General features: G+C 40.9%; 1 protein-coding gene across 10 annotated transcripts in view; it reads left to right on the forward strand.

Moving 5' to 3' along the window:
- Positions 1–15123, forward strand: part of neb (nebulin) — a 127636-nt gene that overhangs the window by 13702 nt on the left and 98811 nt on the right. For all 10 annotated transcript variants that reach the window (XM_072912013.1, XM_061926131.1, XM_061926136.1 and 7 more), the window contains exons 3-21: positions 1689–1796; positions 1921–2028; positions 4246–4350; positions 4413–4517; positions 4602–4706; positions 6515–6619; positions 8665–8769; positions 8843–8950; positions 9090–9206; positions 9319–9420; positions 9490–9597; positions 9682–9786; positions 9864–9962; positions 12339–12443; positions 12529–12636; positions 12720–12833; positions 12905–13102; positions 13191–13298; positions 13394–13492. In XM_072912013.1, coding sequence (XP_072768114.1) covers positions 1689–1796; positions 1921–2028; positions 4246–4350; positions 4413–4517; positions 4602–4706; positions 6515–6619; positions 8665–8769; positions 8843–8950; positions 9090–9206; positions 9319–9420; positions 9490–9597; positions 9682–9786; positions 9864–9962; positions 12339–12443; positions 12529–12636; positions 12720–12833; positions 12905–13102; positions 13191–13298; positions 13394–13492 — 2112 coding nt within the window. The remainder of the gene's footprint in view (positions 1–1688; positions 1797–1920; positions 2029–4245; positions 4351–4412; positions 4518–4601; positions 4707–6514; positions 6620–8664; positions 8770–8842; positions 8951–9089; positions 9207–9318; positions 9421–9489; positions 9598–9681; positions 9787–9863; positions 9963–12338; positions 12444–12528; positions 12637–12719; positions 12834–12904; positions 13103–13190; positions 13299–13393; positions 13493–15123) is intronic.

Raw genomic sequence — 15123 nt, forward strand, 5'->3', positions numbered from 1 at the left:
ATGGCTTCTAGTCAATATTTGATCAGCTAGCATGAAGTGTTGGAAAGTCTTCTTGCTCAGTACCATTGTTGTCCTCTACTCTTTGTACACAAATAATGATTTAGTTGTCATCGCCTCACGACCACTTTACAGTCCTAACTATTAATTGGTTCCAGACTTGACTGTGTTAAGGGAATCCCTGCAAAATATGATTTCTTGTTCATTGTCAGAGTATAAAAAAGGTTCTAAAGAGAAGCAATACAGTAACCATAATACACCAGGTATATTACTGCACTGTCATAAACAACTTGCAAGAAAATTTAGCATGCTAACAGTTGGCATGTTTTGCGTACCAAGTTATATGACTCTTAAATTTCACAGCTGAGAAATTAACTAAAAAAAGTGTAAAATTAGCCTACAAAAATTGTGTCATGAGCCAACTTATATGACTCTAACATGTACAACTGCAAAATGTGTTAAAAACGTGTAAAATTAGCTAAAAAAAATAAATAAGTTAGCATGCTAACAATTAGCATGTGTCATGTACCAAGTTGTATGACTCTAAGTTGTACAGCTGAGAAATTAGCTAAAAAAAGTGTAAAATTAGGTTACAAAAAAGTTAGCATGCTAACAGTTAGCATGTGTCATGAGCCAACTTATATGACTCTAACATGTACAACTGCAAAATGTGTTAAAAACATGTGAAATTAGCTAAAATAAATAAATAAGTTAGCATGCTAACAATTAGCATGTGTCATGTACCAAGTTGTATGACTCTAAGTTGTACAGCTGAGAAATTAGCTAAAAAAAGTGTAAAATTAGGTTACAAAAAAGTTAGCATGCTAACAGTTAGCATGTGTCATGAGCCAACTTATGTGACTCTAACATGTACAACTGCAAAATTTGTTAAAAACGTTTAAAATTAGCAACAACAAAAAAAAAGTTAGCATGCTAACAGTTGGCATGTTTTGCTTACCAACTTATATGACTCTTAAATTGTACAGGTGAGAAATTAACTAAAAAAAAGTGAAAATTAGCTTACAAAAAAGTTAGCATGCTAACAGTTAGCATGTGTCATGAGCCAACTTATATGACTCTAACATGTACAACTGCAAAATTTGTTAAACATTTGTAAAATTAGCTAAAAAATAAATAAAATAAAAGTTAGCATGCTAACAATTAGCATGTGTCACGTACCAAGTTGTATGACTCTAAGGTGCAAAATTAGGTGAAAGAGTGCACAAGTAGAGTGGCTAAAAGAGTTAGCATGCTAACAGTTAGCATGTGTCATGAGCCAACTTATACGACTCTAACATGTACAACTGCAAAATTTGTTAAAAACGTGTAAAATTAGCAACAACAAAAAAAGTTAGCATGCTAACAGTTGGCATGTTATGCTTACCAACTTATATGACTCTTAAATTTCACAGATGAGAAATTAACAAAAAAAAAGTGAAAATTAGCTTACAAAAAAGTTAGCATGCTAACAGTTAGCATGTGTCATGAGCCAACTTATATGACTCTAACATGTACAACTGCAAAATGTGTTAAAAATGTGTAAAATTAGCTAAAAAAAAAAAAAAAAAGTTAGCATGCTAACAGTTAGCATGTGTCACGTACCAAGTTGTATGACTCTAAGGTGCAAAATGAGGTGAAAGAGTGGCTAAAAGAGTTAGCATGCTAACGGTGGTCCTGGTGTTCCCTGCCAGTCTGGTCTGCCCACCAGGAGAGTGACCAAGAAGGTGAAGGTGGACACCTCCACCTTCATGACTCCATACCTGGCTCACAGCCACAAGATGGTGGAGCAGTTCAGCAACGTAAGATATCAACGTCCGTCTTTCCTTCCTTCCTTCCTTCCTTCCTTCCTTTCTTCCTTCCTTCCTTCCTTCTTGTCATGGTGAGCGTTACAAACTTGTGTAATATGCTGCCCCTGCTGGACAGAACAAGTACCGCCAGGCGTACGACCAGTCCAGGGGGCAGCCGCCCGCCATCACCATGGAGACGCCCGAGATGATCCGCATCCGCAAGGCCCAGGAGCAACTCAGCGAGGTAACTCCTTTGTCGGAGCACTTTATAATGGGACTGTTACCACACACACACACACACACACAAACACAGATATATATATATATATATATATATATATATATATATATATATATATATATATATATATATATATATATATGTATATATATTAAGGCTGCAGCTAACGATTATTTTTCTATCGATTAATCTATAGATTATTTTTTCGATTAATCGGTTAATCTATAGATTATTTTTCGATTAATCTATAGATTATTTTTCCTTTTACCGATTATTTTTTTTATTTAAAATGAAGATGAAAAAATAAATGTTGGCCAGTTTTTTTCAAAAGGCATGACTTTTATTTACAAAAAAAAAAAGTATGGCCACTCAGTCAACATTGACAACAACATCACAAAATATTCTGTAACAATGTAAACATTTAAAACTTTTAACATTTAACAAAATTAAAAGTAGCTTATTTGCTTTTTAATGTGCAAATATAAAAGTAAACATCCAGTGCAAATCTTAATATTCTGCAATAGTATAAGCATTTCAAAAGTAAAAGTATTGCTTATTTTGCTTTAAAATGTGCAAAAATAAAGATAAACATCCAATACAAAAAAGTGCAAAAGGAAATATTCTGCAACTGTGTAAACATTTCAACAAAAGTAAAAGTATTGCTTATTTTGCTTAATAACACAACAATGATAGTATGATTAAAGTGAAAGTTAATTGTTGGTTTGTACATAGTATATGTAACTGTTAATGTTGTAAAAGGTATTTGCACAACTAATTAATGTTAGCGTTAAAGAGGAGCGCGTCTTTGTAAACACTGAACAGGCACGCCAAACACGCCTCTCAGAGCGAAACAGTGTTTTAGTTTATGAATTTACAACGCAGATACAAATGACACATTCATGTTTTTGTGTAATGATGACAACGTATACTCACGCGGACCATTGACTAGTTGATGGTGATGGCAAGAACGCTGTCGGGTGTTTTCTTTTCAAATGTTCCTTCATAGCCGTTGTGCTGCTATGATAGGCCATTTCCGCTCGACACAGTGTGCATACAACAACTGTCAAGTGTTTTTCTTTTTTCGCTGTGCTTATCCCACACTTGAAGGGATGTACCAATGCTGAATGTGGCTTCTGGATTTCACTCAAAAGACCAGACCGTAGTTACTTATTCCTTTTCCTTTAGTTTGCAACAGTTTTTCCAACGAAGAAACAGCTTCTTTTTTCTTCTTTAGTCTTTTTAGCAGTCTTTAGCAGTGTTAGTAGACTTTAGTTTCTTTAGCTGTCATTAGTAGCCTTTAGTAGCCTTTAGCTTCTTTAGTAGGTGAAAAACCTTTAAGGACAAAACACCACAAGATAAACATGCTGTAAAAAATCAATCAATTATCAATACCATAATTTACAACTATTAATTAGGCTATCAAACTCTTAACCATTAAACAAGTGCAAGAAAATGGACACATCTTTTCCCTTTAAGTTAAAACAGATTTTAAATAAATTGTCTCAACATAAATGCACCAAGATACATATAAAATACATTTAAACCCAGAAACACAATAGATAAATGCAACAGAAAACCCAATATGCAAATACATAAATACCTAACCAATTAACCACCTATTTAGATACATATTTAAAATCCATATTCAATATAAATATATTATTAATTTAGCAGTGAAACACTCAATCTTAAACGCTGTCTACTGGTAGAAAAATGCCCCTTTTTCTATGCCCTCACCAGCAGCCAATGATCCAACACAGTTAAATCCAACACTTGAAGTTGAGCGACTTCACCCTCCTGATGAAGCAAACTGCTACAACATTTATCAAACTAAGCAAAGAATATCAACACTAAACAACAGTTACATAACACACTGTGTGTATTTAGCCTCCAGACTAAGCACGCTACATGCACACACACACACACACACATATATATATATATATATATATATATATATATATATATATATATATATATATATATATATATATATATATATATATATATATATATATATATATATATATATATATATATATATATATATATATATACACAAACCCTGTTTCCATATGAGTTGGGAAATTGTGTTAGATGTAAATATAAACGGAATACAATGATTAGCAAATGAAGTTGACCCAGGTGGGCGGGACAAGTTGAGCAGGTGTCTAACAGGTGGTCCCCCAGTATTGAGTAAAAAGTGTATGTCCTCCTCAGATCAAATACCGCATGGAGGGCAACAAGTCCAAGACGGGCAGCATGTACGACGGCGAGGCGCGGGAGATCGCTCACGTCAAGCAGGTGTCAGACCTCATCAGCAAGGTGAGTCCGAAAGGCATGAAGACGTATGAGAGATGAGGTCTTCACAAGCTCCTGGACTTCAGGTCCTCTACAGGCAGAAGTGGGACGAGACCAAGGACAAGTACCTGCTGCCCCCGGATGCTCCTGAGCTGGTCCTGGCGGTGAAGAACGCCGCAAACTGCAGCAAAGTGAGCGAAGAAGAAGAAGAAGAAGAAGAAGAAGAAGGTCTGCCTTCACCTGCCAGGAAGTGACGTGTGATTGTTCTCCCTCAGAAACGCTACACGGAGGACTGGGATGAAGAGAAGACTATGTTCTGTCCCTACGTCGACAGCCCCGAGCTACGTCGTGTGGCCCAGGCACAGGAAGTGCTCAGTGACGTAAGTCCACCTCCAACATCTTCTTCCACGTTCTCATCTTCACCTATGGAGGTCTAGGAGGTTCTCATGTTCACCTATGGAGGTCTAGGAGGTTCTCATGTTCACCTATGGAGGTCTAGGAGGTTCTCATGTTCACCTATGGAGGTCTAGGAGGTTCTCATGTTCACCTATGGAGGTCTAGGAGGTTCTCATGTTCACCTATGGAGGTCTAGGAGGTTCTCATGTTCACCTATGGAGGTCTAGGAGGTTCTCATGTTCACCTATGGAGGTCTATGAGGTTCTCATGTTCACCTATGGAGGTCTAGGAGGTTCTCATGTTCACCTATGGAGGTCTATGAGGTTCTCATGTTCACCTATGGAGGTCTAGGAGGTTCTCATGTTCACCTATGGAGTTCTAGGAGGTTCTCATGTTCACCTATGGAGGTCTATGAGGTTCTCATCTTCACCTATGGAGGTCTATAAGGCTGTGATGTTCACATATGGAGGTCTATAAGGCTGTGATGTTCACATTTAGAGGTCTATAAGGCTGTGATGTTCACATATAGAGGTCTATAAGGCTGTGATGTTCACATATAGAGGTCTATAAGGCTGTGATGTTCACATTTAGAGGTCTATAAGGCTGTGATGTTCACATATAGAGGTCTATAAGGCTGTGATGTTCACATATAGAGGTCTATAAGGCTGCGATGTTCACATATAGAGGTCTATAGGGCTGTGATGTTCACATATAGAGGTCTATAAGGCTGTGATGTTCACATATAGAGGTCTATAAGGCTGTGATGTTCACATATAGAGGTCTATACGGCTGTGACGATCACGTATGGAGGTCTATAAGGCTGTGATGTTCACATATGGAGGTCTATAAGGCTGTGATGTTCACATATAGAGGTCTATAAGGCTGTGATGTTCACGTATGGAGGTCTATAAGGCTGTGATGTTCACATTTAGAGGTCTATAAGGCTGTAATGTTCACATATGGAGGTCTATAAGGCTGTGATGTTCACATTTAGAGGTCTATAAGGCTGTGATGTTCACATATAGAGGTCTATAAGGCTGTGATGTTCACATTTAGAGGTCTATAAGGCTGTGATGTTCACATTTAGAGGTCTATAAGGCTGTGATGTTCACATATAGAGGTCTATAAGGCTGTGATGTTCACATTTAGAGGTCTATAAGGCTGTGATGTTCACATATAGAGGTCTATAAGGCTGTGATGTTCACATATAGAGGTCTATAAGGCTGTGATGTTCACATATAGAGGTCTATAAGGCTGTGATGTTCACATATAGAGGTCTATAAGGCTGTGACGATCACGTATGGAGGTCTATAAGGCTGTGATGTTCACGTATAGAGGTCTATAAGGCTGTGACGATCACGTATGGAGGTCTATAAGGCTGTGATGTTCACGTATGGAGGTCTATAAGGCTGTGATGTTCACATATAGAGGTCTATAAGGCTGTGATGTTCACGTATGGAGGTCTATAAGGCTGTGATGTTCACATTTAGAGGTCTATAAGGCTGTAATGTTCACATATGGAGGTCTATAAGGCTGTGATGTTCACATATAGAGGTCTATAAGGCTGTGATGTTCACATATGGAGGTCTATAAGGCTGTGATGTTCACATATAGAGGTCTATAAGGCTGTGATGTTCACATATGGAGGTTTATAAGGCTGTGATGTTCACGTATGGAGGTCTATAAGGCTGTGATGTTCACATATGGAGGTTTATAAGGCTGTGATGTTCACATATGGAGGTTTATAAGGCTGTGATGTTCACGTATGGAGGTGTACTGTGTGCCCCCTCAGGTCCAGTACAAGAAAGGTCACGACCAGCGCATGGCCAAGTTCACGTCCCTGCCGGACCCCCCTGAGGTGGAGATGGCCAAGAGAGCCAACGATCAGCTCAGTGATGTGAGTTCTTCTCTTCCTTCTGGGCTTTTTAACATTTTTAACCAATCTTTCCACTACATTAATCTCTAAGAGAAGTCACTGATGAAAAATACATTTACATACACAGTGCTAAAATGTATATATTAATTAATAATAAATAATAATAGAATACTTGTTTCTTCGCAAAACTGTCAATACAATCAAAGCACAGATGAAAATACAGATTCACCACTTTAGTCTTAATTTCTGTGCTTAAAAGGGAACTGCACTTATTTGTGGACATGTGTCAATCATTCACAATGTTTATGTCACACCGTTTCTTTCCTTATGCATTCTAAATCATAAATAAACCTTAGCAAAAGTCAGCTCACAATGGAGTCAATGTTAATGGTTATAGTATATCATAATAATAATAATAATAATGGCTTTAAAGCGCTCTAAAAACACCCATTTTTATTTTATTTATTTATTTTTTGATCATAAAAAATACAATCATGTGTGCTTACGGACTGTTTCCCTGCAGACTGTATTGATCTATATTGATATATGTTATAGGAACCATAAATATTAATAACGGAAAGAAACAACCCTTTTGTGTGAATGAGTGTGAATGAGTTTTTTTGGGTTGGTGCACTAATTGTAAGTCTATCTTGTGTTTTTTATGTTGATTTAAGTAAAAAAAAAAAAAAAAAAAAAATAATTTTATTTTTATTTTTATTTTTTTACTTGTGCGGCCCGGTACCAATCGATCCACGGACCGGTACTGGGCTGCGGCCCGGTGGTTAGGGACCGCTGATACAGACCACAGCTAAGAAACAGATCATTTTGGAGGGCGCCTAAGGGAGGGATGCTGGCCCAACAGTGGTCCTATGACTTAGAAACACGGGTCTACATAACATGTAAAGGTGGGGCTTTGCTCAAAATGTACTCACAAACTAAGTAGATACTAGGATTGTACGGTATACCAGTATTAGTATAGTACCGCGATACTAATGAATCATATTCGGTACTATACTGCCTCTGAAAAGTACTGGTCCACCACTTACCCCATTGTTTGGCATCACAACATCTTATTTTTTTCATTTATATTATGTTTATAAAGTCAGTAAATACGTCCCTGGACACATGAGGACCTTGAATAAGACCAATGTATGATCCTGTAACTACTTGGTATCAGATCCATACCTAAATGTGTGGTATCATCCAAAACTAATGTCAAGTATCAAAGAAGAGAAGAATAAATGATTATTACATTTGAACAGAAGTGTAGATAGAACATGTTAAAACAGAAAGTAAGCAGATATTAACAGTAAAAGAACAAGTAGATTAATAATCATTTTTTACAATTTGTCCCTCATAATTTGGACAAAATAATAGGTGTATAAATGACACAATATGTTACTGCAGACTAATTAGGAGTCTTTGTTTGTTTACTTACTACTAAAAGACAAGTTGTCTAGTATGTTCACTATTTTATTTAAGGACTAAATTACAATAATAAACATATGTTTCATCTACACTGACATTTGTTGTTCAAATAAAGCCAATGATGACATTTTTTGTGGTCCCCTTTATTTAGATTAGTACCAAAAAGTACCGAAAAGTATCAAAATAATGTTGGTACCGTTACCAAAATATTGGTAGAGACTAGTAGATACTATTTATCAGTATTTACTATCAATTGAACAGTACTAACACCCATGCACCTGAACAGAAAAGGTTTGAAAAGCTTTTGTCTGCATGCTGAGACCTGGCGACTGGAAATAACCAGCCAGCTGCTCCCTGCCGTCACCGATCAGGATGGAGGTCAACACCAGAAACACCGGCTGTCCAAACATTCCTAGTTTGATTCAACAAACACGTCGTCGTTGAATAACTCCCTTTTGTCATCTGCACTTCTCAGAGAGTAAGACTTTGACTTAAGTCACCCAGTACACGCTAAAGTGGACAACTCCCCATTAAAGTTTGTCTAAGTCTAAAGAGTCTTGGCGGCTGTCGTTCGAGAGGAAGCTCATCATTAACTCAAAAAGATGTGGTGACTACGTTGCTATGTGCTTCCCCCCCAGCTCAAGTACAGAGAGGAGTACAATAAGACGGTGAAGGGTCAATGGTGTGAGACGCCCTACTTCGACGTGGCCACGGCCAGGGTGGCCATGGAGAACCTGAGCCACGTGAGCGCACCAGAGACTCTGCCCTTGTTTCGCCTTGTCCCTGCCGCTGACCGCAAATCTCTTTTCCCCACAGAGAAAATACACGCAAGACTACGAGGACAAAAAAGACCAAATCTATTTCATGGAAACAGACACGCCCGTGTACGACACCCACAAGAAGGCTCAGTCCACTGCGAGTGGGGTAAGCTTCCCGATGTTAACCACGGCGGACTCCTTTAGTTTTTGTCTTTTTCCCACTCTGGAAAGGGCCGTTCTCACCGATCAACACACGGCTGCGGGTCTAGCTCCACTCACCTCAATGTCCACATTTGTGTCTACAGGTGACGTATAAGAAGGAGTACGAGAGGACAAAAGCCGAGTCGGACTACAACACGCTCCCCGCCACAGAGAATCCTCGGCTCAGGCAGCTCAGATACGCCGGCAACATTCTCAGTGATGTAGGTGTCGTCGAAGAATCTAGTACATTACATTTTCCTTGATATTTGTGTGAAGATACAGATCAGCCTGGAGATCTGTGACCTGAAGTGAAATGGTTCATGGTCTTTGCAGAAAGTGTACAAGGACAACTATGAGAAGTCCCGAGGCTCCAGCATCAACTACTGCGAAACGCCCAAGTTCCAGATGGACTCTGTGCTCAAACAATTCACGGACGTAAGGAGAGCATGTGCACCCTTTGGTCTTTGATGCGTTCTTGTTCGACAAGACCCTTTGTTTCTGTAGAAGCGCTACAAAGAGAAGTACGACAACGAGGTGAAGGGTCACTACGTCGGCAGCTACGAAGACGTCTACATGCTTCATTGCCAACAGGCGGAGGAAATGAAGAAAGAGGTGATTGGTCGCAATGATTTGCATCCACCACTGACACCTTCCCTGCTGTTACACACCTCAGACCGCATCCCTCTGTCCCCACAGCACCTGTACAAGGCCGACTACGAAGACATGAAAACCCAGTGCTTCTTCCCTCAAACCGCCACGGCCGAGTACGAAGCCACCAAGAAGCTGCAGCAGTGCAACGACGTGAGCGTCCTTGTGACGGAAAGCCGGGCGGTCCTCCTCTCGGGAGAGTGTCACGAATGTTTCCCTTGCGTTTGCAGAACGTTTACCGGCAACACCCGGACACGGTGAAGTTTACTCAAGTGATGGACTCGCCGGTGATGGTTCAAGCAGCCATCAACGCCAAACAGCTGAGTGACGTACGTAGCGAGCTCTGCTTCACGTCACCTTTCCCCTGCCAGGACAGTGACAAGTGGGCCGACCGTAATTCCAACCGAAGAGCCGCATCTACATTTCTCAGATGTGCAGATCACTTTTTAAAAATGTGCTGGATCATGCGGGGAGCCCAGCTGTCTGTTTGTGACCATGGTAACCGGAGAGCCGTCGATCTGTTGTAAATATAGCAACGGGTGTTCAGCAGGACCAGAATAGTTTGAGTGATCTAAGAGAGGCGGACTGGAGACTTTTATACACTGCTGCCCTCTTGTGGCAAGAAAGAGCTATCCCTGCATACTTACTATTTCTGATAGAACCTTCATTTTATTTCATGATGGATTCAAATCAGTCTCCACGCATTTTTAAGTCAATCAGTCAATATCCTTTATTTAAGCAAGTAAAAACTCATTGAGATTAAAATCTCTTTTCCAAGAGTGACCGCAAAGAGGGCAGCAAAAACCAAGTCACAGAAATACATCTAAAAAACAGCAGACTTACATATTTGAACAAATGTTTCAGTAAAAACAAGTTAAAAACAAGAACAATGCCCAATAGAAATAGTTTCTCGATCCTTTAAAATGGCCTGAAATTCCCCCAAAGTGATGAGTTCAGGTAACCTCAGATCTTTCTGTCAGTTATTCCATGACCATGGAGAAGAAGATCTGAAACCTGTTTGTCTAAGATTTGTGTTGGCTCGAGGAACAAACATGTCATGTGACCTTAATCTGTAGGGACCAGAGTCTTTTAGACATAAAAGATCATAACTAAGGGGAAACCACACCAAGTATGTCATGTGACCTTGGTCTGTAGCGACTAGAATATCTATACATTAAAGATCATAACTAAGAGGAAACCATACCAAGTATATCATGTGACCTTAATCTGTAGCGACTAGAATCTCTAGGCGTTAAAGATCATAACTAAGGTGGAACCACACCAAGTATGTCACGTGACCTTGTTCTATAGCGACTAGATTCTCAAGACATTATAGATCATAACTAAGGGGGAACCACACCAAGTATGTCACGTGACCTTGGTCTATAGCGACTAGATTCTCCAGACATTAAAGATCATAACTAAGGGGGAACCACACCAAGTATGTCATGTGACCTTGGTCTGTAGCGACTAGAATCTGTAGACATTATAGATCATAACTAAGGGGGAACCACACCAAGTATGTCTTGTGACCTTGGTCTGTAGCGACTAGAATCTGTAGACATTATAGATCATAACTAAGGGGGAACCACACCAAGTATGTCATGTGACCTTGGTCTGTAGCGACTAGATTCTCTAGACATTAAAGATCATAACTAAGGGGAAACCACACCAAGTATGTCATGTGACCTTGGTCTATAGCGACTAGATTCTCAAGACATTATAGATCATAACTAAGGGGGAACCACACCAAGTATGTCACGTGACCTTGGTCTATAGCGACTAGATTCTCCAGACATTAAAGATCATAACTAAGGGGGAACCACACCAAGTATGTCATGTGACCTTGGTCTGTAGCGACTAGAATCTGTAGACAATATAGATCATAACTAAGGGGGAACCACACCAAGTATGTCATGTGACCGTGGTCTGTAGCGACTGGAATCTCTAGACATTAAAGATCATAACTAAGGGGAAACCAGACCAAGTATGTCATGTGACCTTGGTCTGTAGTAACTGGAGTCTCCAGACATACATAAGCGGGAACCAGATCAAGAAGTGATTTATAAATACAACACAACATCAAGAAAATGTGTACTGACAAAGATGAACAGTTTGTTGTTGCATACAAAGTGCAATGGTGGACAAGGCTACCACAGCTAGTAATACAACATAAGGCACAGTGTCTAATTTTTTCAAATAAGAGTCTGGTGCAAGTCTCCATAATCTAGCAAAGGCATAAAAGTGGTCAGATCAAGCGTTTCCTAACTTTTAGGGAAAAACAGGATTTGTTTCTCGGGAAAAAAATCCCAATTTAATTTGAAGTTTAGCCACAAGCTTTTCAATGTGCGATCTTAAAAGACAAGTTCTCATCGATAACAATCCCCAAATACTTATATAGCGAGACCATTTCAAGTTCAACCTTATGAGAAGTTGATTTTTGTGCATTTAGGACGAGTTTCAGCTGAGTCAGCCGGGACTGAACAACATCAAAAGCAGACTGCAAAATTATTTTTTAGGGAGAAAATCTCTCGTCTTCCATCATTTTGGATAGACCCATACCGATCGTACTCTGACACTCCACATATTAGCACAGTTGAAAACAGATCTCTGAATTGCGCTACTTACTTTTGGAAGTTTTTGTGGTTTAGCTTGTTGGTCACATTGCTTGCAGAGATAGATGCTGAAGTTGATTGTCTTTGCAGCTCAACTACAAGGCAAAATACGAGGAAACAAAGGGCAACAACAGTCTGCCTCCAGACTATCCTTTCTTTGTGCAGTCCAGAGTGAACGCCTTCAATATTAGCGACGTAAGCTAGCGCCTGCAGATGCAAACAGAGAGGACTTTTAGGACAGGACGTTGGTGTTGTTTTTAAACGGATCTGGTCCTTGCAGAACTGCTACAGGTATGACTGGGAGAGAGACAAAGCCAAGAAGTTTGAGGTCAAAGGCGACGCCATCTCGATCCTGGCTGCCCGTGCTCACACCAACATTGCTAGCGACGTAAGTATGCGACACATATTACCTGCGTGTACTGGATACTAGGGTTTTTATCAGGGTACTCATCAGGGGGCATTTTTTTCTAGGTGAAATACAAGAAGGAATATGAGAAGAACAAGGGTCAGATGGTTGGAGCGCTCAGTATCCACGATGATCCCAAGATCCTGCACTCCGTTCACGTGGCCAAGATCCAGAGTGATGTAAATAAATGTCTTCATTCCTTCTTTCATTGGTGGCTTGTGTTTGAGCCTTGTAATCCATGTCCTCGCAGCGTGAATACAAAAAGGACTACGAGAAGATCAAGACCAAGTACCACACGCCGCTGGACATGATGTCAGTCACTCAAGCCAAGAAGTCGCAGGGCATCGCCAGCATGACCGGCTACAGGAGCATCAACACCAACTTCTTCCTTCCTCACGACACAGTGCAGCTGGACACGGCCAAGAAAGCCAACATCATCCAGAGCGACGTGAGTCCTGACTCGGTTCAGCCAGACTTATCGCACTTTTTGGACCGCCAAGAGTCATGGGTCCTGTCTGTGTTTCTCTGCAATGCAGAACGAGTACAAGTCAGACTACAACCTCTACATGAAGGGAACCCCGTGGGTTCCTTTCGGCTCCCTAGATGTGGAAAAGGTCAAGAACGCCGGACAAATCCTGGATGAGGTTCGTTCAACACTCGTTTTGTCCAACTCCTGAACAAAACGTGTCATCTTTATGCGAGGGATTCCTTCACACGTGTACATCTTTATTGTGTGCAGAAAAAATACAGAACACATCCCGATACCATCCCCTTCACTTCGATCGATGACCACCCCGTCATGATGCAAGCCAAAGTCAACCAGCTCCTGAGGAGTGACGTGAGTCACCGGTGGTCTTTGTTCAGCCAAGACAACTCTTTTAAGGCCTTTGCCCTCATTGTGTGGCAACTACAGCGACACTCATCCATTCATTACTATGTTCTCCTTTGCCTATAACTCCTGCATCGTTCGAATGTCAGTAATCACTCTGACTCAAGGTTACCTTCCCCCCCTAAAAAGAACTTTGACTGCAAGTAAATGTTCCACACTATCAGGAAAAATATTTTTTGTAGTAAAAACAAAATTGATTTAGTCTGAAATTAGCCAAAAAACAGTACTGTCACAGAAATGCATTGTGGGTAACCGTGTTATTTTGACTAAATGCATTCAGAGAACAGATAGGCAGACACTTTTGTACTTACAGGAATAGTCTCTTTTGTAGCTCATATGCATTACAATTTTATTTTCCTCCTATAACTTTTAATTCAATGATTGTTTATTATGTTTGTGTTGCATAATGAGAATCTGCACATCCAAGTCCGAGTCCATGGTTCTCGCCCGGAAAAGGGTGGAGTGCCATCTCTGGGTTGGGGAGGAGACCCTGCCCCAAGTGGAGGAGTTCAAGTACCTCAGAGTCTTGTTCACGAGTGAGGGAAGAGTGGATGGTGAGCTTGACAGGCGGATCGGTGCAGCGTCTTCAATAATGCGGACGCTGTATCGATCCGTCGTGGTGAAGAAGGAGCTGAGCCGGAAGGCAAAGCTCTCAATTTACCGGTCGATCTACGTTCCCATCCTCACCTATGGTCATGAGCTTTGGGTTATGACCAAAAGGACAAGATCACGGGTACAAGCGGCCCAAATGAGTTTCCTCCGTCGGGTGGCGGGGCTCTCCCTTAGAGATAGGGTGAGAAGCTCTGTCATCCGGGAGGAGCTCAAAGTAAAGCCGCTGCTCCTCCACATGGAGAGGAGCCAGACAAGGTGGTTGGGGCATCTGGTCAGGATGCCATCCGAACGCCTCCCTAGGGAGGTGTTTAGGGCATGTCTGACTGGTAGGAGGCCGCGGGGAAGACCCAGGACGCATTGGGAAGACTATGTCTCCCGGCTGACCTGTGAACGCCTCGGGATCCGCCAGGAGGAACTGGACGAAGTGACTGGGGAGAGGGAAGTCAGGGCTTCACTGTTTAGGCTGCTGCCCCTGCGACCCCACCTCAGATAAGTTAAGAAACTGGATGGATGGATGGATATGCGAAACTTCACTCCCTGGAAGGCACTGTTAGTTTGACCTAGCCTAACAAGTGTGTTGGAGTGGTCGTGTAAAGGCATACAGCGAGACTTGGGCAGTGGTGCATTCATGTCCTGTTGACTGACTTACAGGTTCAAGCGCAAGGTGTCATCATTTAGCCAGGGACCTCTTCATTTCCCCTATCAATCTTAGCTACGGTTTCAACTTTTTTTTGTCTGAACGTTAGCTTGTCTGCAAGCAAATGTTTCATACAATTAGGTAACATATTTCAATGTCCATCCATCCATCCATCTTCTTCCGCTTATCCGAGAAAACCCATGGATTTATCCCCAACATCACCTGAAAATGTAGTACTGTTGCAGCAATGAATTCTGGGTACACTCATCTCAATGGTGTGCTCCCTTAAGAAATAGAAATAGACAGCGTAGGTGTTCAGCTCAGGGGTTAA

Source organism: Nerophis lumbriciformis, linkage group LG31 (assembly GCF_033978685.3).
Source record: "Nerophis lumbriciformis linkage group LG31, RoL_Nlum_v2.1, whole genome shotgun sequence".
NCBI lineage: Eukaryota > Metazoa > Chordata > Actinopteri > Syngnathiformes > Syngnathidae > Nerophis > Nerophis lumbriciformis.